This window comes from Protopterus annectens, chromosome 13.part0 (assembly GCF_019279795.1).
Source record: "Protopterus annectens isolate FY-2018-M chromosome 13.part0, PAN1.0, whole genome shotgun sequence".
Classification (NCBI taxonomy): Eukaryota; Metazoa; Chordata; order Ceratodontiformes; family Protopteridae; genus Protopterus; species Protopterus annectens.
The window spans coordinates 532,161,294-532,185,454 of NC_056747.1; the positions used below are offsets into that span (position 1 = coordinate 532,161,294).

The following is a 24,161-nucleotide window of genomic DNA, read 5'->3' on the forward strand; positions in this document are numbered from 1 at the left end:
GTAACCCAGAGTCTTCCCTGCTGCAAGATAGACTGATCTTAGAGTTAGTATACATACGCAGCAAGTTGGGTGAGGCAGGAAGGATGAATATCCCCTGCAAAGCCACTTAAAAGGTGTTGCACTGAATTCAGACATTTGATGTTTATTCTTTGAAGACCCACTATTTTCCAGAGTTGCTAGACGCATAATTATGAGTCTCCAACAGGTAGCAACTGCCTATATTCTGTAATCACTACAACTTTCCTTTAAGCTATAAAACGTCCTATTACCAAGCTTATTTCAAATCCATTTGCCTCTGCAGTAACAACTACCTAAAACTGTTGACAAAATCATGTCTAAAACAAGGCATCATATTCATGTACTGAGGAGAATGAAGTACTGTGCACTAAGAAATACAAAAAATAAATAAGCGATGCTTGCAAAAACTGCTAATATGTAGTAGCATAAGTTGACTGCATTTTAACGGTCATCAACTCTTTAAATAAATTTTGGAATTCCCACTGGGCATTCAGTGTGTTCTTACACACTGTAACCCTGCAACACAACTTCCTCAACACACACAGAAGCTGAGCTTCCGACTTGTGCTGCAGTATTTGCACTTTAGCTTCAGTCCAACAAGCTCCAGCACTTAACAGCATGCACAACAGAAAACAGACAATGCCTTATGAAATATAAAAGGGTACATTAAGATGAAGCGTCTGGAATTTTTAGCTGCAGAGTAACATAAATCATGCCAGACATTAAAAGCACAGGTCACCACAAGTCTCACAGCTGATTGCCGAGAATCTAACAAGATATTTATAACAAAGCTCCTTTCCAGCAAAGACAGTGAGCTGTCGGCAGATTCATTTTCACAATATGGAACATAACAGTGCTAAGATGGAAATCCGTTTGACCTCTGAATGCATGGAAAAGTAAGATATCCTTCTCTAGACATATGCTTTTGGTGGGGTGGAGAGATAACTTTTAATCAACATGCTTCCCCTTACAGACACAGTCAGCAAGAATGCTCTCCAAAAATAAGCAATTTCAACATAAATTAGTAAACAAATGAGGAAGATACAAAACAGCTACTGCAACTGTAGGTGAATCTACAGAATTTCAGAATTATCTCAGCATTAATAGAATTCCTCTGCAAAAAATGAAAAAAAGGCATGTTGAAGCACAAAGAATAAATACCAGCTCTGGATGCAGTCCTCTCAACAGCTATTAAGATAAGGTAATGCAGGCTACAGCTGCAAACAGTCAGGCAGCAGTTACAAGACAAAAAAAAAAAGAATGAATGTACTTGGGACTCTTTGTTGTATGAAGTACTTATTAATTTCTGAAATGAAACAAATATAAAGACAGCCACATTGCACAATGTCTATTGAGCTACCAGTCTCATACTCCCTATATTTGGGAAGTCATCTTGGTTCAAACAGATTAAATCAGACAAGAAAGAGCTGAATACCTTAAAGGGTATGCTGCCAAGGCGATTATCTGGGAACTGTCAAGCACTAACTAGGTGGATGTTGAGCAGCACCTGAATTTAAGGGAAGCTTTTTAATGTTTATAATCTCTACCAGCAAAGCAGAAGAAATGAACAAAGCTCTGGATGACTACACATATGGGGGTTGGCTTGCAGAGGCTGCACTTAGGCCACGCATTTGATTGCTAATAGTAATGGAAATGTTACAAGAGGTAATTGCCAAGTAAGCGGGTAAGCATGAGAGAAGGCAAGGGTGGCAAAGCAACCTGTAAAACTAAAATTGCTGTTTAACTTAAATTTATTTCTAAATCAAGTAAGAGTTACTATAAGTAAATGAAGTTTCAACAAAGAGCTTCAAGTCTAGTTAGACTTACCAAGCTCATGCGGCATTAGAAGTGGAGGCTATGAGAATCAAATTCACATTTTTCAGTTATTACTTTAATAGACACTAAAGTGTCTTTCATATGCACTCTTGCTGCAGCTCTCCACAGATTTGAATTACAAAAGATATAAAACCATGGTTATGATACAGCTGAGACCCTAGGTGAGAGACACCAAAGATTAAAATGGATCAGGTACTCAATGATCTGTATAACCCAAATCCAGTGCAAGCTTGTCGTTTAGCTAACCTAAATATGCCTGTGAATCTTGTGCTATGGTTTAATGATGTTACAAACAATGCAAACTATGCACCTTTTTCCATATGGGTCATTTCAGAAAAGAATCTGAAATCAGTACATCAAGTCAATTAAATGAAAATAAATCCATAATTTAAAAAGTGCCGACTTAAAAACAGTTCCTTACTAGTCATCTGCACTGCTCATTAATAAATTTTCACTCCAAGTATCCAAAATACAATTAAGGAAAAAAAAAACATTTGGACAACAAAAAATGTAATATCAATTTATTTTACTTCTTTTAATATCAATGGTCTTTCACTTCATTGTTATCAGAGACTTCAGTATAAAGTACAAAAAATAAATAACTAAATAAATGGACAGTGTCTTGATTTCTCCTGGCAGATTAGATTCTGTCATTCACGAAACTCTGCCACCACACAAGGTGATGTTGCCAAGATGGCATGGAGGGGTACAAAAAGGGACTGGGTAACTGTGGGAGGTGGACAGGAGGAAAGTTCTTGGTGTCTTATATGCTGTTCACTTCAGAGCTTACCAACCCCAGCGAGCCAAGCTACTTACAGTAGGTAGGTATGCAGTGCTGTTGCAAGGGAGCCACCCTTACCTTCTCTCAGTCCCTACCCACTTACTTAGAAATTACCTCTTATAACACCTCCATTACTATCAAAAAACAAATGGGTGGCCTACGTGCAGCCTCAGCAAGCCACTGCATCACCCCCCCTCAAAAAAGAGGCAAACAGGCACTGAATAGTCATGCCTCCTTACTCAGTTCTCCGCTTTTATGGTACCAAGGCTACTAGTTGAGCCCTACTCATCTAGGTTACAGTAAGTGTTTTATCCTTCTGCATCATGCATCTGACCCCATATTTTTTCTAATTCAGCTTTAAAAATATTCCTCCCAGCCATAACTTCAATCTAGGTACACCCTGACAAAACATCCAAACCTTTCATGTTACTTTTTCACAGGTGTCTAGTGAGGTACATACCAAATGGGACATTATATATGATTGGTCTAATGAGGGGGGGTAGATTGAGATGATAACCTCTCTCTTCCTGGATGCAAAACTCTTGCAGGCTTAGAACTTCCCGTCTTGGAAGTGAAGGCCTGCCAACGCTTAGACCTTTCAGTGGTAGCCACCTGCCCCCTAGAAGATTTGTAACCTCTAGTCCTAGAACGGTTCTGTCTGCTGGTATCAGGAAACGTCCAACTCTTGGAAGGGTAATTCCTGCTAAAGCGAGGAGGTTGAACTTGCAAGAAAGTCCTTCACTGTTTGCATAGACTTGGCCTCATCTTCCTCCTTCTTGAGCACATCCTCTGCTTTGCTGCCAAAAATACTGTCCTTATGCAAAGGTACAGCTAAAAACTTATCTTTGACAAGCTCTGGTATGGGCTGTTCCCTGAGCCAAGTGTGCCTTCTAATAACAGATCCAGTAGCTGTAGCCCTGCAGGAGGCTTCTAGAATGTCAAAACCACAATGTAATGAATGTTTATTGACAAGACTGGCAGAATTCAGCAAATCCTGAATATCCTTACTCTCTGCCAACAGAGGCACACTTGCTATCCTACACTTAACAGCTTCCAAGGTGTGCTGCTGATACTTCAGCATATGAAAAAGACAATTAGTAGACCTAATAGCAAGAGTGGCAGAGGTATAAACTTTTTTACCCCACCTGTCTAGGTTCCCAGATTCCTTGTCAGAAGGAATAGGATTCTTGTTAACAGTGGCCTTAACTCCTTTAGGCCCTGGAGAAATAACCTCTGGGTCAGCCAACGGATTCCTGAAAAGAAACAAATGAGAATCAGGGACTCTATAGTAGCTGACAGGTTTCTGGGAGCAAGAGGAACTGAATTTGGAGTCAAGGAATTTTCCAGAAAAACATCTTCAACCACTACAACACTGGAGGAATAGCCAGAGGCTTATGCTGAGGCAAATCCAAAAACTCCCTAATCCTTTTCTTAGACTGGGGATAATCCTGACTTTCACATTTAAAATGCTCCCTGAGAGTATTCAAAGTATCACCAAAAGAGAAATCCTCTAGGGGAGAAGCAGAAGGGATGGACTCCTCTGCGCCTGAATCCTCAAAAGGAGAAAAAACCTGAGAAACTTCCTCTTCATCAGCAAAAATGCTAGAAGTATCAGAACCAGAAAAAGACAAAGCCTCAGGAGAAACATCCCTACCCCTTTTAGGAGGAGGAGGAGGTTGTGAACCCCTAATAAGTGTCAAAAGGTCATTAGCCATTTTGAGGGGAACGAGAAGAAACTGGAGCCTGCTTTTTCACAAACTTACGACTGGAAGATTTACCTGCAAGTCTGAAGGACTCGGGAGGCCTGGCAACCACCGAAGTTGCAGCAGAGGTAAACGGTATGAGCTTGCTGTCTGAACGAAGAATGGAGGCCTCGGACACCGGAGTCATCTTAGCGGCTCTGGATCCAGCTGAAAAGGCGACAGGCGAAAGGTCAGAATGCAAAATGGAAGCCGGAGGCCTGGGGGACTCTGAAATGGTCTCAGCCGAGGCCTGTGGTTGAAAATCTGCGGACTGCAGGGGCTGCGAAGGCACCTCGCTAGCTACCGCATGATTGACGACCAACTTAACATCATCGGAGGACTTGACCCTCTGAAGCCTGTCACGGTCCTTATCCTTATGCTTCTTGGGGATATCCAAAGCCTGAAGACCAGCGGAAGCCATACCGACAAACAGCACAACTGGCTACTTGGCAGGGTAGAAGCCCTGTCGCAAAAGCTCGAAGGAGCTAGTAAGTCTCAAGTGAGCTTACCTAACTCTTGTACAACATCAGGACTTGCTAATCCAATTTCGAGTAACAGGCAGGAGGAACCGCAGCCTGGTACATCATATGCAAATACGAACAATGGGAGAGAGGAAGTGAATCGGGTGGTTTCGTCCATGCATACGTCCGGAAATGCTGCAGTTGGCTCAAATCGGCAAGTACCCGATAGTAGTATACCCTCTATGGCTAGCTTTCTTAACTCTAAGGATGTTTTCTCTGAAGCAACAAGCGAAGAGGAAGGACATGAACAAAATATGACTGAGTAGTATAACAGTTTTACTTAACAATTTTGATCAGAAACTGTTCAAGTGTCGTAAGCTACAGCTTGAAGTAGCTTACTTTCATGAGTGCATTGCGAAAAAAATCATTCCTAAAGGACTGAGACAGTGGAGATACCCAGTAGGTTTAATTGGTAACTCCACTTTTCATCAAGAACTTACAGCCTTGTTTGATAAACAGGGCTTTGATTTTTTACATGCACTCATCAATTATTACAACAGTCAAATTGTAAACTTGAAATCAGAGCTTGAGATCATGGAGCATGCTATTTGCAGGAACTCTGAGTTTGGTAAATACAAATATGATTACACTAGGATTTACACAAGTATTGATGCTACTATGAACAAACTTCTGGCAAACAAGAAAAAGAAAATTGAAAGAGACCTCTGAGTATGCTAACAACAAGGCCTATCCCCCACCCCCCCTGGTTTCTCACATGACGACACACTCAATAATAGGCCTAGTTCTGTATCTAATAATAATCATTTCAGGGACAATGGTGAAAATGCACACACATCACCAGTGAGTCGTAGTGAGAGAATCAGGAACTATGACGCATGTCAACAAGGTGCTAAACAGAGGGAGAACAACAATCCCGACTTCAATGATTATGAAAACGGTCAGGGTTTACAAATGGAGAGTGGCCCAAGGCACAACAACTGGAACAACACAAAGAACCAGGGTCGGAGGGGCAATCGCAGGAACAGGAGAAAGAGATGAACATAATGAAATTTGGAGGGCTTCAGATTCTATTAAGCTCGGAAGGGGACTTTAAAATTTTCAACTACACTGTTTTGAATGTTGAACAGGATATGATTGATTTTTTTTTTGCTAAAGGTTTAACTTTCGGTCCTGATCAAAGGATCAATGTTGTAAAAACTATTGTGGACCTTAAGTTGTATGTCCGTAAACTAAACTTAGCTGTGTTAATGGGTAACAATTCAACCTTAACTAACACATTGCAAGTATCTAGTGTTTTTAACCCACCACTGCAACCCACTTTAAGTACGCTTGAAAAAATGTGCGAAGTAGATTTGAGAAGATTGGTAGACCTAAGGGTTAAGAAACCTTCTCATGTCACTAACATTAGTGAGGAACAAAGTAACTTCATCGGTTTACTAAATCGGTGTAACATCAGAGTTATGAGGCCCGATAAGGGAGGTGGGTTAGTGTTTATGGACCAAACAGCATATGAAAGTAAGATGGGTCAATACCTAAGCACAGATACTTACAGTCAAGGTAGTATTAATGAACTCAATACAGCTTATAAAAGAATTAAAGGCGTGTTGGATGATCCGTTTCTAGAGGGGTCAATAGACAGACACTTTCCAGTATTTGTCTATGGCAGCTCCTAGGATCCCGGCATTATTTGGCATACCAAAGTTACATAAGGACCTCATGGATCCACCATTTAGACTTATAGACCCCCTTCCATCCACAATAAGATATGCATGTGCTAAACTTATAGACAGCATTTTAAAACCTATGATTAGTGATGAACCACAAATATGCCACGATTCCTGGAGCTTCCTTGACAATATCAATAAACTTGAATATAGTGATGATTTTATTTTCCTGATTATTGATGTCAAGGATTTATATACTGTTATCCCACAGATCTTAGGGATAGCTTGGACGAGGGAGTTCATACTGTATAAAAAGGCTGATGACAACAAGGTCTATCTGGTTAAGACATTGCTTGATTTAGTGCTTTCTAATAATTACATCATGATTAATAAGGAAATCTCCTTACAAAGCACTGGGGTGGCAATGGGCTCACCCTGTGGAGGTAGTTTCGCCAACAGTGTTATGGCACACTGGGAACGGAACTACCTTTTCAATAACAATATGTTCCAAGAATACGTCCTTTGGTACACTAGATACCAGGACGATATGTGCCTTATATGGAAAGGTGGGGTAGATCTTATACAATGTTTTGTTACAAGTATTACTGCTATGGCAGATTTCCTTGAATTCACATACACTGTGGGTTTAGATTACATCACATATTTGGATGTCATAGTAACAAAAGATAGTGCCAATAGACAATATAAAGCTACCATCTATAGAAAACCTACGTATTCCAACGCATTTTTGCATTATTCAAGCAATCACCCCTATCACCAGAAAAAAGCCGTAGTTAAACGTCAGCTTGTAAGGGTGGCTAGAATGGTCTCTGATGATTTGGACTTTGATGAAGAATGTGAAAAATTAAAATCCATGTTTCTCAGAAGAGGCTACCCAGAAAGACTTGTGTCTGACATCACTATTGAGGTTAAAACAAAGAGGGAGTCAGGGCACTTTAGGCCACTCCTTTCAAGAATGATTTACGACGACAGTGTTGAAGCTTTTGATCAGAATAACACACACACCGAGGAGCTACTAAGACGAACTATGAATCAACACTTGGACTTTCTGTTCACTTTTTCTGTGGACTCTCAGTCCATTAAGGAAATTCTTATTAAAAATTGGGCCATTATTCTTGACTATCGAATAACATGTAAAGTTTTGGGTATTAGACCGGGATTTACATATAGGATAGGGTCAAATCTTAAAAACATGTTAGAAAGAGGTAACTACAAAGAAGGTAGAGGCACACAACGTGAACCATTAGGTATGAGGAAATGTGGAGCATGCCCACAATGTAGATTCATTAAAGTGGGTATTGATACTAGGATTCGGGACAGAACATATAAACCCATTGGTAGACATAATTGTGACTCTAAAGGAGTAGTTTATGCAGCGTGTTGTGAGTCATGTCCCTCTTATTACATAGGGAAAACAGAGCGAAAGTTGAAACAAAGAATATATGAACATAATTATAGTACAGGTAAGGCTGATATGAATAACGCCCTGGCTATATATATATAAGACAGAATCCAGCACACAAGTTTACTTTCGCAGTATTGCAACAAATTCGAATAGACCCAAGAGGAGGACCTTTGCAGCTACTTCTAGAAGAGCAAGAATTATTATGGTAGATTAGGACTTCTGCATATGTATTTCCTGGGCTAAATGAGTATGTTTCGATTAGCAGCACATTAAAATTAAAGGCTCTACACGGGTGAGGCAGTGAGGCTCTAGTAGGGCTTTAGTAACATGCATTATAGTGTTGCAATCAACTTTTGCAACTATTTTTGAATAACTAAATATTCTTTGTGATAACACTAGTAATATGTGTTGTTTTTATATATTCTTGTATACGTCTTGTTGTATGTGTTTTCTAGTATACATTTTTTCGTATACATTTTTATGGATACCATCATCACAAATGTATTATGAGTGATTCCTATTCACTTCCCTCTAGTAGTTGTACGAATATAAGTCCACCTGATTTAAGGTGCTTAGTTATTTTGTTTGTTATTTACTTATTTTAAAGAGAATACTTTTTAGAATTCAAATTATCAGTCCATGTACTTCTTGCAGTTATAGAGTTTGAGTTGTCAGCAGTAAAAAGGTTTTCTAACACTAATGTTTAGCTGACACAATGTAAGACTGATGATTTTACTGATTGAATAATTGGATATTCATTAGTTAATTTATGTATATATAAAAGCATGCTTTTATGTTTAAATCTTGTCTGAAGAAGTTGGGACACGGAGCCCTTCGAAAGCGCTAACGTAATAAAAGGTTTTTATTTTAATGCTGGGTCTGAGCGACAAGTGACTAGTGGACAGCATACCAACATTTCTACAAGCTTACTTTTTAAATTGTTTAAGCCATACCGACAAACTTAGGCCAAACTCCAAAATGTTTAGCTAAAAGCTTAGCCCGTCGACGAATAGTATGTGGATTTAAGGAAGCACAGAGATCACAATTAGGTACACTGTGGTCAAGGCCTAAACAAATAATACTATAGGAATGAAAATCTCTATGGGGAATCTGCTTTCCACAGGTAAGACAATAACCTTTCTTGACATTCGTTAAGGCAAGAAAAGAGGATCCCCAACAGGGTACTTCGCTGTAGTTGACTTCAACTTTGTAGTCAGAAACCAAAAAAAGGTAAACTGCCAACTGGCATGCATGCAAGAAATGCTTCTGCTTCGGGCTCCGCGGCAAGAAAGACTGAGGAAGTGACGTCGGCTGCCTGCTTTTGTATCGGACGTCCTGACGTCCTTTACAACCGACAGCCGATGTCATATTTACTTACCTTTGGTATTCTGGCCGATCGAGGTCTACCGGGAGCCAGATAACCCATTGGTTACGACTGCAACAGTGAAACACGAATATCTGCCACTAGGTATTGTAATCTCTCTCAATAAAAATTCACAGCTGCTACTTTGACACTTTTTTCCATTGTTCCACTTCATCTCTGCTCCTCTCAATCTTCCTTACCATTATGTCTCTACCAATCTGTTGCGTAAAACTATTCCACTTACTATCATCAAGATACCCCACCCCACCCAAATCTGCTATCCTCAACCTACCCTTTAAGAATCTTCCAGCACAATTTGGCACCTTTACCTCATGTAGGCTTATGCTACAGGCTACCACCTCCTACTTTATGTTGAGATTCTGCCACTGTTCCGTTAGTCCTTTACACCCCATCCCAGTATCCAGTGTACATATTCAATGCAAAAATTTTTAGCAAAGGCAGTGGTTTCCCTTAAGTTTCTTTTTTTTGGCCCTCATCACAGCTGACTATTAGCTGAATTAGTGTTCCTACACACTTGCTGGGTCTACCAAATTTGGCAGTCTCTCCTGGACTTTCTCAGATCTTACTGAAGGATGGTGAGGTACAGGAGGCTTCTTGAGACAATTACATAGGCTGTGAGGAGTATTTCTGTATTATGCCCTAGCTGCCTCCCCCTATTCTTGCACAGTGGATCTTTTCCACTTCTGGGGCAACTCAGTCAATGCCCTGCCCTCCTTACAATGACTCCTGAGGATCCCCCGCCCCCAATGGGGATCAACTATGAAGTGCACCCATGTGCATACACCCCTATCCAACACCAGCTAAGCACAGACCCACCCTTCCTTTATCAGCACCACAGATGTTTGAGCTGCTAAATTAAATTGGGTCACGGCTTTGTCACTCTACGCCACTTTCTTTTAGGCTTCATTTATACACATTAGAGTCTCAGATTTGTATAATGGCAGAAACTACTCTTTATACTTCTGAGAACAGCTGCAGAACCGGATTTTTCAGCAGACATACATCAACCGAGAATGCAAAAACTCAGATCCGCAGTAAAACAGAATTCAAAGGTGTGTGTGTGTGTGTGTGTGTGTGTGTGTGTGTGTGTGTGTGTGTGTGTGTGTTGGGGGGCAAATACAAAATTAAATGCTGTGGTACCTTGCAATATTCCCCCTAAAAGGTCTTACAGCCAAGTAGGAAGACAGATGGGATGCAGCTCCACCGGAGGGTTACTGGTGTAACAAGATGGTGTACAAAACGGTCGCTTCTATGTGAATCTTATCTAATATTTTGAAAACCAAGATTGACAAGTTTGGATTTCACACACATGATAAGGACCCATACGAGTATCCAAAGATGCTTCCTAAAATGTTTGTAAAGTATTTAAAAAATATGCATGACAAATGCCAATAAAACAGAATGTGATGAATACAACTAGCTCAGACTAACAATCAGAAAAAAAAGACTGGTACTTCACTCATTTTACACTTTTTTGTAAAAATAACTACTACTTTGCTTGTAAATTAATCTGTAACATTGTACTGTTCCATTTAGAGATAAATCTTTGCATATCACCAGCTTGCCACATTTGACTGTAAACCAAGGAGCTAAAACGGTCTCATTCTTTCTTCTTATACTAGGCAAGCAATATAGCCAACAACTGCTGACATGCAAATCAATGGCAAGCAAGCTCTACCAAAACCCATGAAGCCGCCTCATACAGAGTACTAACCAGTTATCTGACTGCTGAAAATGTCAAGTCATTTACTGCTGCGTGTGCATATCAGGAAAAAGGAAGCACTGAGTAATAAAGCACTTTAGTAATACAGCTCCAAGTACTAGACTGCACCACCAACTGAAGTCAGCAATTCCACATTTCCGAAAGTCAAAACTAAGAAACCATCTTAAACAGTGATCATGTATAAGAATTTACAGGCTCCACTACCTCATTTTACGTCAGTTTAATTAAAATTCTCTTCATGGACAATGGCTACTTGCTAAATCAGAACAAGGCGCATGTAAACAATGTTAACAGGTACATTACAAGTTTTGTGCAGCATTTCCACAACTATATGGTTGGTGTATTACTCAAGTGTTTTAATATTCATTTCATATTAGTGTTAATATCTGGGACCAAAACTAAGTAACTGATCATGTGTAATTAATTTACTATGAGAGTTAATTATTACCTATGATTGGAATATAGAGATGCATGTATATTGTGGTGTTATCACTGTAATGTGGTCGCTGGCTCACTGATATTTACTTACCTGGTAGACATGAAGAATACAAAGAAATGTTTAAAGTTTTTCCTCAATTTAACTGTATATCTTTTTTTGCCACAAAGTGCTAACAACTTCAGATCTGTTGTCTACTGTACAAATTACACAAACATCAATACTTAGGCAGATAACTGCTTGGAATAAATGTCACTTCCTGTCAAGAAAGAAAGTATTTCACGTTACACATTATGGTCGCTTCTCATTTCAAGTCTCGCTTCTTTTAGTCTTGTATTTTAACAGTGAAGGCACAAGGCTTTACCACTATAGCCACCAAATCAAAGAATTTTTTAATATATTTACCTAACATGACCTTCATACTGTTAGTTTCTGGGTGTTTCATCTGCATATAGGTTTTTAAAAAGTCATTCTTTTATCAGTAACGAAGGTCAAGCTAACAAAAAGTACAGTTTTGTACCTACCATAAATGTAGATGTTCGAAGATCCACATTGCTGCAGTCCTTACATATGGGTAGTCCGCTGTCCTCGGTCGGCCCGAATACCAAAGTATTAGGCTGACGTCGGTCATGGGCGCTCAGATCTGACATCAGAGCGTCAGGGTATTAAAGCGCATGACCGACGTCATATCCTCAGTCTTTTCTTGCCCCAGATGTCAGAAGGCCCTAAAAAGAAAGGCCACAGCCCAAAAACAGGATACCTCCCAAAAACATGCCCAACAACAACCATCACCCAAACCATATAACCATGCAAAACTACAGAGGGGAAGGAGGGAGGGTAAATTGGACTGCAGCAATGTGGATCTTCGAACATCTACATTTATGGTAGGTACAAAACTGTACTATGTTCTTCATCTCACATTGCTGCAGTCCTTACATATGGGTAGAATCCCAAAGCAGAGGTAAAGGGAGGATGGCAAAATCATAAAGCATTAGGGTTGCTAAAATGCCCTGCAATATTGCAGTGGCAAATCCAGCCCTAGACTTAGAATAAAGAGGAAGGTGGTAATGCTTGGAAAAAGTATGTACTGAACTCCAAGTGGCTGCTTCCAAAATATCTTTTGTAGCTACCCCTTAGAAAGGCAGTAGAAGTGGCAGTAGCTCTAGTGGAATGAGCTCTGGTGCCAGCCGCAATGTCGTTACCATGCTGGGAATAACAGAAAGAAATACAAAACCCAATCCATTTAGAAATAGTTTGTTTTGAAACAGGTTTTCCCTGAGAACCCAAAGCAAAAGAAACAAACAACTGCTGAGACTGCCTGAACCCCTTGGTTCTGCTCAAATAATAACGTAACTGCCTGTGAATATCCAAAGTATGCAAAATCTTCTCCCCTTTATTTTGGGGGTTTGCATAAAAAGTAGGCAAATGAATAGTTTGGTTCAAGGCCACACTAGAAACCACTTTAGGCATAAAGGAAGGATTAGTACGCAAAGATACCCTATCCTTATGAAAAATCAGGAAAGGTTCCACTGCCATAAGGATCTGTAATTCAGAAACCCTTCTTGCAGAGGTAATGGCCAACAAAAAAGCAGTCTTCCATGATAAATACTTTAACTCGGCAGTAGCTGCAGGCTCAAAAGGTTGTAGAGTAAGCTTTTCCAACACAAAATTGAGATCCCAAGCAGGAGTAGGAGCTCTACGTGGGGGTCTTATGTTCTTTGCCCCTCTAAGAAATTGCTTAAACAAAGGATGGGAAAATAAAGGAGGGTCACAGTCATAGTGAGCAGAAATGGCTGCAGCATGAACCTTTATCGAGGAGAAAGACAAACCCTTGTCCAATAACTCAGTAAGATATTGAAGAGAAACACTTAAATCAGGCTTGAAACATCAAAGTCCTTCGCTTTGCTCCAAAGAAAAATCTCCTCCATTTATCAGCGTGAACTTTCCTTGTACTAGGCCTTCTGGCCTCCAAAATAACATTCAAAACTTGTTGTGGAAGCTGAGACCCTCCAGGGTCTAAAACAGAATATGCCAGGCTGTGAGATGCAGAGACTGAATCTTGACATTGAGGAAGTGATTGCCCTCCTGAGACAAAAGATGCGGAATCAAAGGCAGGGGCCATGGAGGCTCCCGTACCAAACTCCTCAGTAGTGGGTACCAGTGCTGTCGAGGCCAATCCGGCGCTATCAGAATCATGGATGGCTTGTCCATTCTGGCCTTCAGGAGTACCTTGGAAATGAGAGGCAGAGGTGGAAAGGCATAGACATGAAGATTGCTCCAACTGAATGATAGAGCATCCACCTTCCAAGCTGTGGGATGAAACATTTTTGTGCAAAACTTTGGCAACTGGTAATTTAGTGGAGAAGTTTAACAGATCTATGTCTGGAGTCCCCATAACACTGTCAACTTTGAAACACATGAGGATCCAGTTTCCACCGTGAGGATCCACAATTTGTCTGCTCAACACATCCGCTAAGGAGTTCTGTGCTCCTGGTAGAAACCTTGCCTGAAGATTGAGGTGTAAACTGAGAGCAGTCTCCCACAAAATCATCGCTTGCCTGCAAAGAGGGTACGAATGGGTTCCCCTTGCTTGTTGATGTACCACATGACAGTAGTGTTGTCTGTTTGAATCAACACCTGTCCTGGGTGAAGTAAATCCTTGAAAGCCATCAATGCAAATTGGACTGCTAACATCTCCTTCAAGTTGATATGCAAATGTTGAAGTCTGACAGGCCACGTGTCTTGCACCCATTTTCCATTGAGGTGTGCTCCCAAGCCATGTCCGAGGCATCTGTCGTTAGAATCTGACTCGCCTCTGGTCGGGTCACAGAGAGTCCCTTGTTTAGGTGACATTCCTGAGCCCACCACAAAAATTCTTTCTGAATGCAAGGTATTATCTGAATGACAGTGTCTAGATCTTGGCAGTGTTGTGTCCATACATTTTGAGATACCATTGAAGCTTCCTCATATGCAGTTTGGCATTGGGAAGCACCAGAATACAAGATGCCATGAACCCTAAGGCTTGAAGGACTGTCCTTGCAGTCAGCCTGGACTGTAGAGACATTTGATGGAAATAAAGAGAAAGGCTTCTTTGTTTGTCCGGGGTCAAAAGGCCATCTGGGAAGCTGTATTCAGTCTCACACCCAGAAAGCACATGTCCTGAGAGGGTACTAGACTGGACTTTGTTTCGTTCACAGAATACCCTAGGCATCTTAACACTACCATCACATACTGTAGATGATGCAGAAGTCCGCCTTTGTGTTGTGCAATAATCAGGCAATCGTCCAAATAAGGATAAATCTGTATTCCTCTTAACCTGAAAAAGGCTATCACTGGAGCCAGAACTTTTGTGAACACTCTGGGCGCAGTAGATAAGCCAAAGGGCAATGCAGAGAACTGATAATGTAAATTTCCAGCCCGAAAACGCAGGTACCTCCTGCAACTGGGCCTGATAGGAACATGTTTTATATTTTTTTGCTTTTCTGGTCTATTCCTGCCTCTTTGAGATTTTGAGGAGTCTAGAAAGGACCAATTTTGGCAGGCCAGTTCCTGCTAAACCTTGGGGCTGAACCTGTAAGAAATCCTTAACTGTTTGTACAGATTTTGCCTTCTTCCATTTTCTTCATTACTTGCTGAGCAGGTGTACCAAATAGACTGGCCTTATCCATAGGAGCATCTAACAGCTTTGCTTTAACATGATACCGCAAGACCTGTTCTTTCAACCATGCATGCCTTCTTATCACTGTGCCAGTCATGGCTGATCTAAATGAAGCCTCCAGTGCATCATAGCCACATTTTAAAGAATGGTTACTAACCTGTTGAATGTTATTCACCATTTCTAAAACATATTTCTTATCTAAGGAGTCATCAGAGGACAGCTTCTTAGTTAACTGATCAAGCATAAACTCTTGGTATTGGATCATATGAAACTGACAGTTTAAAGCTCTAGCTGAGAGAGTAGCAGAGGTGTAAACTTTTTCCCCATCTCTAAGGACCTGGATTCCCTTTCAGAAGGAATAGGTTTTTGCTGAGGTCGAGGCTACTGCCTTAGGCCCCTGGGATATAGTCTCAGGATCTGCAAGTGGGGCCTTGTATAGGTGGTGATGAGTGTCTAGCACCCTGTAAAATCTATCTGGTTTGGCAGGGCTGGAGGTAAAGTATCAGGAGCAGTGCAAACATCATTAATGCATCATCCACAACAGGCAGTACTGGAGGTATAGCTAAGGGCCTATGTTGTGGTAAGTGCAGAAATGTCCTAAGCCTTTTTCTTGAATCTGAGAAATCTTGTCCCTGCCATTGGAATTGTTCTCTCATGGCATGTAAGGTTTCAAAGGAAAATTCCTCTGGTGGAGAGGCAGATGGAATGGATTCTTCAGCATCGGAATCTTCATAAGTAGAAAAAGGAGCCTCTGGCTGGTCTGTAATGTCTGAGTCATCCGAAGAATCATCAGAGGACACTGGCTCGGGGGGCTCTGCTCTAGGTCTCTTTTCTGGGGGCTGAGAGGCCCTGTCTGGGTGAGATTGGGATCCCCTAATTAAGGATATTAAATCCTCTGCCAGAGTAAGCATTTGTGAACTAGAAGTGGGCCTGTGTGAGGGGGGCTTAACAGGCACTGATTTAACAGTTTTGGCTGCTTTAGCCCTGGCAAAGGCCTTAATAGACATGGCTGCAGGAGGCCTAGCAGCACCACGTGCTGGGGTAGAGACATCCAAAGGGATGGTGTCTGATAAATCACTGGGAACCACAGTAGTAGGCAAAACTTCTGAGGCCAATTCAACTAAGGTAGCGGGAGCCTCAGTAGTAGTCATGGTTTCGGCTGAAGATTGACCGGTTTTCACTGTTTCGGCCGAAACCGAGACACTCATGCTTGCTTAACCGGTGGTTTCGCCAAACCGCTGGCCGCGAGTGTCGGTCTTTTTCTTGCGCTTTTTAACACTGGGTAGTCGGAGGATCCCACGGCATAATGTACGCAAAATCTGAGCCGAAAAACTGTTCAGCAACTCCGACCGACGATAAGCGCTGGCCGGTTGAAGGAAGCACAGGCTAACAGGCTGCTACGTCGTGGTCTGGGCCTAAGCAAGGCAGGCAGTAAGAGTGGAAATCTTTATGAGGTATTTGTTTCCTACAAGTTAAACAGTTATTGACTTTTTCTGACATCGGCTGAGGCAAGAAAGAGTCCCCAACGGGTACTTAGCTTTAGAAGTCTTCAAGCAGTATTCGTAGTAGTAATCTCTGGATCTGACCGACCGGGCACTTGCGAACAGCTTCTGCTTCGGGCGCCACGCCGCAAGAAAGACTGAGGAAAATGGCGCCGGCTGATGCCTTTATACCAAGACCAGCAGAGATGACGCCGGGTGAAGTGCGACATCAGCCGAAGCCGGACCCAGACTTTGGAATCCGGCCGACCGAAGGGCTGCCTGACGACAGGACAACCCATTTGTTAAGACTGCAGATGCATCCTTGAAGGACATCCGGATTTTTCAGCAGACATACATCAACCGAGAATGCAAAAACTCAGATCCGCAGTAAAACAGAATTCAAAGGTGTGTGTGTGTGTGTGTGTGTGTGTGTGTGTGTGTGTGTGTGTGTGTGTTGGGGGGCAAATACAAAATTAAATGCTGTGGTACCTTGCAATATTCCCCCTAAAAGGTCTTACAGCCAAGTAGGAAGACAGATGGGATGCAGCTCCACCGGAAGGTTACTGGTGTAACAAGAAGTTTGAAACGTTGCCGCTTTTCTATGTGAATCTTATCTAATATTTTTGAAAACCAAGATTGACAAGTTTGGGTTTCACACACATGATAAGGACCCATACGAGTATCCAAAGATGCTTCCTAAAATGTTTGTAAAGTATTTAAAAAATATGCATGACAAATGCCAATAAAACAGAATGTGATGAATACAACTAGCTCAGACTAACAATCAGAAAAAAAAGACTGGTACTTCACTTAGACATTTTACACTTTTTTGTAAAAATAACTACTACTTTGCTTGTAAATTAATCTGTAACATTGTACTGTTCCATTTAGAGATAAATCTTTGCATATCACCAGCTTGCCACATTTGACTGTAAACCAAGGAGCTAAAACGGTCTCATTCTTTCTTCTTATACTAGGCAAGCAATATAGCCAACAACTGCTGACATGCAAATCAATGGCAAGCAAGCTCTACCAAAACCCATGAAGCCGCCTCATACAGAGTACTAACCAGTTATCTGACTGCTGAAAATGTCAAGTCATTTACTGCTGCATGTGCATATCAGGAAAAAGGAAGCACTGAGTAATAAAGCACTTTAGTAATACAGCTCCAAGTACTAGACTGCACCACCAACTGAAGTCAGCAATTCCACATTTCCGAAAGTCAAAACTAAGAAACCATCTTAAACAGTGATCATGTATAAGAATTTACAGGCTCCACTACCTCATTTTACATCAGTTTAATTAAAATTCTCTTCATGGACAATGGCTACTTGCTAAATCAGAACAAGGCGATGTAAACAATGTTAACAGGTACATTACAAGTTTTGTGCAGCATTTCCACAACTATATGGTTGGTGTATTACTCAAGTGTTTTAATATTCATTTCATATTAGTGTTAATATCTGGGACCAAACTATAACTGATCATGTGTAATTAATTTACTATGAGAGTTAATTATTACCTATGATTGGAATATAGAGATGCATGTATATTGTGGTGTTATCACTGTAATGTGGTCGCTGGCTCACTGATATTTACTTACCTGGTAGACATGAAGAATACAAAGAAATGTTTAGAGTTTTTCCTCAATTTAACTGTATATCTTTTTTGCCACAAAGTGCTAACAACTTCAGATCTGTTGTCTACTATACAAATTACACAAACGTCAATACTTAGGCAGATAACTGCTTGGAATAAATGTCACTTCCTGTCAAGAAAGAAAGTATTTCACGTTACACATTATGGTCGCTTCTCATTTCAAGTCTCGCTTCTTTTAGTCTTGTATTTTAACAGTGAAGGCACAAGGCTTTACCACTATAGCCACCAAATCAAAGATTTTTTTAATATATTTACCTAACATGACCTTCATACTGTTATCTGCATATAGGTTTTTAAAAAGTCATTCTTTTATCAGTAACGAAGGTCAAGCTAACAAAACACTAGACCGTTCTGCCACTTATGTATGCAGAAAACATAGCTGACAATACCAACACAACATTTAAAATTCCTTTACAGAATACCAATTTCTGTACAAGAGACAGGAATATGAACTGCTTCCATCAGCCATGTCTGTTAAATCCCCACGTATACTACAGCCTTAATACACGACTGCTCCCTTACTGCAGCAGATAACAGATAGTACTGTCTGGTGTAGTGGCAGCTGTTTCACTATGACTAAATGAACAACCTTCACTGCATTGTCCCCAGCAGCTTGTCCTGTTAGCACAGTTTTAACATTAGCAGCACTCAGGTCTATAGATTTTAACACCGGAGACATTTTTTTACAGCTGTATAAACTGAATTACTTCTGTGCTGTAGGATACATTTACTGCTTTACAATGCATTGTGTGAGATTAACAATTCTTAGACAATTAATACTTTATGTTTTTCTACAGCCTTCCCAAATCCCCACCAGCGATTACTATATACAGAACTACACATACAAAGCCAGTTATATGTAGATACAAATAATTACTTACTACTGTTTTGTAAAACGAATTTTTAACTTTGATAGGCTTCAACAGGAACTATATTATTGCATTACCTGCAAACTTTCTTCTTCCTTTACCAGCTGTTTCTGGGGGAACAGATCCTTGGCCTGAATATATTCCAAGCTTGCAGGGCCATCCTCACCCTGAAACAGATAAGAAATGCTCAGCAATACTACATCAGTTGAGAACAGGACAGCTCCAGTATAACATGCTTTGTACTACATCACACATTTTTTAAAAGATGGTTCAAATTCATTTCATGATTTCGTTAATGCATCTGACAAGAGACCGGCGGTGGTGGTGCTGCAGTAGCGTTGTCGCCTCACAGTAAGACGCTGTCCGGTTCGATTCTCAACTACAGTGTCTTCTGCGTGGAGACATGCGTGAATGGGGCATACTTTCGTTGAAGGTTGTGTGTCAGGGCTGGTAACTCGGCATGCAAAAATCAACTACCAATCATTAGCGGACCGGAGTTCCGCTGTAGTGACCCCTAACCAGGAAAAGCCGAAAGACAATTTAATGCATCTGACAAGACATAGCTTGTGCTATAAAGGTGGATAACAATTTATGTGGATTTTCATTAGTCACTATTGGAGAGAGCTGTGGTGGTGCTTTCTTCTTTTTTTAGGGGGGGGGGGGGAGCTGCCACCACTGAAGCTGGAATCTCTGTTCAAACAGACAAAAATGTACGCTCCTTATCATTGTATAGGCTGTTATGTTGCTGAAGACATTCCAAATCAGTAGCCCAACAAAGCTCAGGGTACATGGCCAATCTGCAAGTTAAAATCTGATGGAAAGCAGTTCATCGTACACACATACAGCCTTCAGGAATGGTTGTATGCTGTACTTTAGGCAAGATCCTACAATCTGCGGCACAACATACAGGGTAACCCATCAAAAGCTTAATGCTTCCCAACAGGCAAACAAATCAGACAGGAGACAGATGCCTGGGGAGGCAGAACCAAGTTAACTGGGTACCTTGAGTATGTTACATTCATGGTCTGGAAAGATAAACATGCAGACAAACTCTGGTAAAAAAAAATGCAGAAAGATAATGTTTCTAACTAGTCTTTAGAAAATTAGCTACTACTAAAGGCCATATTATTTCTTATTAAACAGTCACATGAGACGCTACAGACTGGAAATGGAAACAACTCAAGCTCTCTGTTCAAAACTGAAAGAACACATTGTAGGCTATGCAATGCTGATTGCAACAGTATGTCGAATTGTCTGAACATCACATAAAGAGGTATGAACACAAGAAATTCCAGTTTTGCTAGAAGAATAGTTTAGAGCAATGTTCTCTACCTTTGCCAGAGGGGAAAAGCAAACTGTATAAACTATGGAAAAAAAATATGCAGACTGCAAACAATTTTTATATATTCATTTTATTCACATATAATCATAACTGTCAAAGTGAATAAAATTAACAGCTTAATCACAAACAATGGCAATCTAAATCAGGAAAGCAACACCTTCAGAAGGCCAGAGAAGGGCATTTTAAGAAAGTTGGAAAACCAGGAAGTTGGTCTATATCATCTACTAGTAGAAAGGACTTTTAATATAAAGGTACTTCAGTTAGGATAAAATTTCATGTAAAATGAAATATTTCACTTCTACATTAACAGGCAGTTTGCCATGTTTCATATTTTCCAAAGGCACAACTTTGAGTACTGTGAGGAAAAGGCACTGATTTCAACCCTTATGCAATTGCATCTTACAGCTTTAAAGAATTATTGAACAAAGTGCATGCTTAATGGGCAAGTTTCATCAAATAGAGTTTTACTTATTTTTTAAACTGTTTTAGTATGTATTTTACTCAAAAAATTTTTCATTTGGTAATAACAGTGACCACTACAGTAACATTTCCAAAATGGCAAAAGCAGTGAACAGGACCACCAGGAAGATCATACCAGGATAGAAGCAAACTGCATTTTCCAAGTTAATTACAGTAACATGTTGTTAAAGAGACACTGAATATGATCTACACAGAGGTAATCCTACAAGAGCATGAAGTAATGTCAGATCCCAGTGGCTTCAAATGAAGTCTTGCACTCATTACTGCATAGCAGAGGTAGAAGCCCTCATTGTATCACCAGAAGCAATGTTCTTATGGATAATGGAACATGCATCTGAAAGGAAAACGTCAACAGCACATACACATATGGTAGAAAATACTGAAATTACTGTTATAGGTAATGGGGAAAAAAACTGGGGTAGGGGTTAGCAATGGGTAGCTCTTATGGAAACCCGCTGCAAAAGCTTTCATGTTATCCCCACCACCAGCAGTTCATGAGCACACATGGTTGTCAGTACCTGCAGATATTTAATATGTACACTCCTACTGCACTTTTCTAGGTGTGATAATAGTACTTTTCAGTTATTTCCTTGAAATCCTTCCACTGATGCAAGATAAAGGAATACCTCAGACTCAATTGTACACTTTCTGGCTCACAACAGGGTCTGGTTCAATGCCACTCTGTAGAATATGCTTGCTACCTATACCAGAGTAGGTTTCGTCAGAGTATTACAGTTTCATGGCATTTCTCTAAGCTAACTGGTGGAATTTAACAGTCTATATACATACCACATTTACCACCATGGCTTGGTTTGGGAATACTTCACAATTGCTAGTTAAATGAATCGGAAACTGTTACTATGATACCAATCTCATTTTGCCAGGCAAAGAAAAACATTAAGCAGACAACAGAAAATCAGTTATGCTTAAGCGGCAGAAAACCTCAAAAATCAGTACACAAGAGACAAATGGAGCTTCCTAAAAACAGTACAAGTCTAAAAAGGCCCTTCTCTGAAATGGGAGGGGGGAGGTACATGCTTTGGTATGTAGACCCTCTGTACCACCAAGCATATTTTTAAGTTAATGTATACAAACGGTTAAACTGCCTTCCAGCATAAAGATATACTTCCAGTTTACTAACTGACATATGACAAGTGAGGCATTAAGAAGAGCATGGTCATAATTAGTGTTACAGCAGACATGCTGCTTAAGATTTTCTCTTCAATTGCATCATTTGCAATGTCAGCACAAAGCCCTAGTTTATGTTAACTGCTGCTGTGCAATTACGCACAAATAAATGATTTATAGGCCACTTTGTAGATGGAAAAAATACCACTACTACGATAAAGGATGAGCATGAACTATGCAAAGAAATGAAAATGTGAAATGTATACTAGTTCTAACATTGCAAAGTACTGTACCATAAGAAATGAAAGGGAGCAAAACTGTGGCAAAGACGACATGGTTAGATCACCATAGCATAGTCGGAGTAGCCAAAAAAAAACCAAGAATGGGTAAACAAAGCATTACATACACTCAGATACTGGTTATTGCTATTACATAATTCTGCTAATTTTATGTAACATGTTAATTTGATTTTACGGTTTGTTGGGGTTACATGTCTCCAATTCTACACTTTATAAAAATGCACAATTGTTTTGTATTATGCCATGCTGCTTTTGGGGGTATGGCACTTTCAGGTTCATTCTGTTTCTGCTACTTATAATTTGTATTACATAAGCATTTCTTTTTTTTCCATATACAGATGATTTTTGCTATACTTTTTACTGCAGCTGCTGTCATCTGTCACTGCAGCTTATTTTTCCTATACAATTAAGATGGCCTTTGTTATCTAAAACAAAAGGCTTTACTGTTAACTACATTTCCAAAAATTCTATAAAAGTAAAGCAGCTTTACTACCTTTATTTAGTTCAGACATACCAAAGAAAATGAAGAAAATTCTGATCCGAAACTTCAAGTGATATCAGGATACAGACACTTAAGGAATCACAGGTCTTATGTTTCAAAGTACCCTAAACATTACAATTTAACAATCACCACAGAGCACGTGTGAAAGTCTCTCATCTATCAAGACAATGGTTCAGCTTTCCTAGTGCTAGAAACACACAACTACTAGCATTTCTGCTCGTGAGTCAAACGGATGACTGGCTTTATTCCACAGCATGGCATCAAAGAAAAGGTTCCTTTGCAGTCTAATGTACGAACAATGGTTCAAGTCACTTTTTGTCCCCATTATTTTCTTTATGATTTTTCAAGCTGACCTGCAATAAAGGCCTGTCACCTGTATCACATCATACTACCCACAACAATGTATCTGTAGTGGACATATTACACCTTCTGTGTTAAACTAAAGCAGGTGAAAATGTAGCTTTTTTCTACAAACATCTTAAACATTTGCTTAAATGTTCAGGCTTTATGCTGTAGTTTCATAACTGTGGTGCTGACTTTCCACCATTCTCAGTCATCTCCCCAGGAACTGGTAAATGCAATCACTGTGGGACAAAGCATCCAGTGTGTCCAAGAGTTGTGAACTGCCAAGTCAGCAAAAATGGGCTGAAAGAAAATTCATAACAGGAAATGTGTTCAGTTTTAAATCCAGTCCGCCTGCCTTTATATAAATGCCCACTGAAACCTGATCAACTTTTCTGCCATTCTGTGCTTTCGATGCCCAGACACAGCAAAATGTCAAGTGCAGCTTCCTATTTACCAAACTACCATGACAGAGTAATCAAGGCCTTTGCGCATTTGAAAATGGTTTAACATATCCTTTGAACATGCACCAGAACCAAACACATAGGCTAAGAGATCAAATAATGCCCTACGCAGACCGCCTCAAAAAGCTTCAGCTTTACTCAGTCACATATCGCCTACTCAGCGGCGATTCCTGCCTAACATACAGAGCTATGTCAAACCCAGAGCTGTTGGACATGCTCCACTTAAAGAAATCCCAATCACTCGAGCTACACGCTCTAGGGAACTAAACCGAGTCACCACAATAAACAGAACATGCTGAAGGGATAGATTCCTTCTTGGGTGGCGAAAGCCAGGGTGCCTTTTTGGCTGGGCTTATATGGGCCCTAAGGCCAATAGCCTAGTACCTACCTATGACCCTATAACTAGCAATGTCAATGGCTGAACAGGTAGCACACTCGCCTTTGG

The 24,161-nt window shown here is 40.4% G+C and overlaps 1 protein-coding gene across 1 annotated transcript in view; it reads right to left on the reverse strand.

The window, feature by feature from the left end:
* The window catches only part of MTMR4 (myotubularin related protein 4), a 1,011,266-nt gene that overhangs the window by 926,977 nt on the left and 60,128 nt on the right, over nt 1–24,161 (reverse strand). The window contains exon 2 of the mRNA XM_044054156.1: nt 19,237–19,326. Coding sequence (XP_043910091.1) covers nt 19,237–19,326 — 90 coding nt within the window. The remainder of the gene's footprint in view (nt 1–19,236; nt 19,327–24,161) is intronic.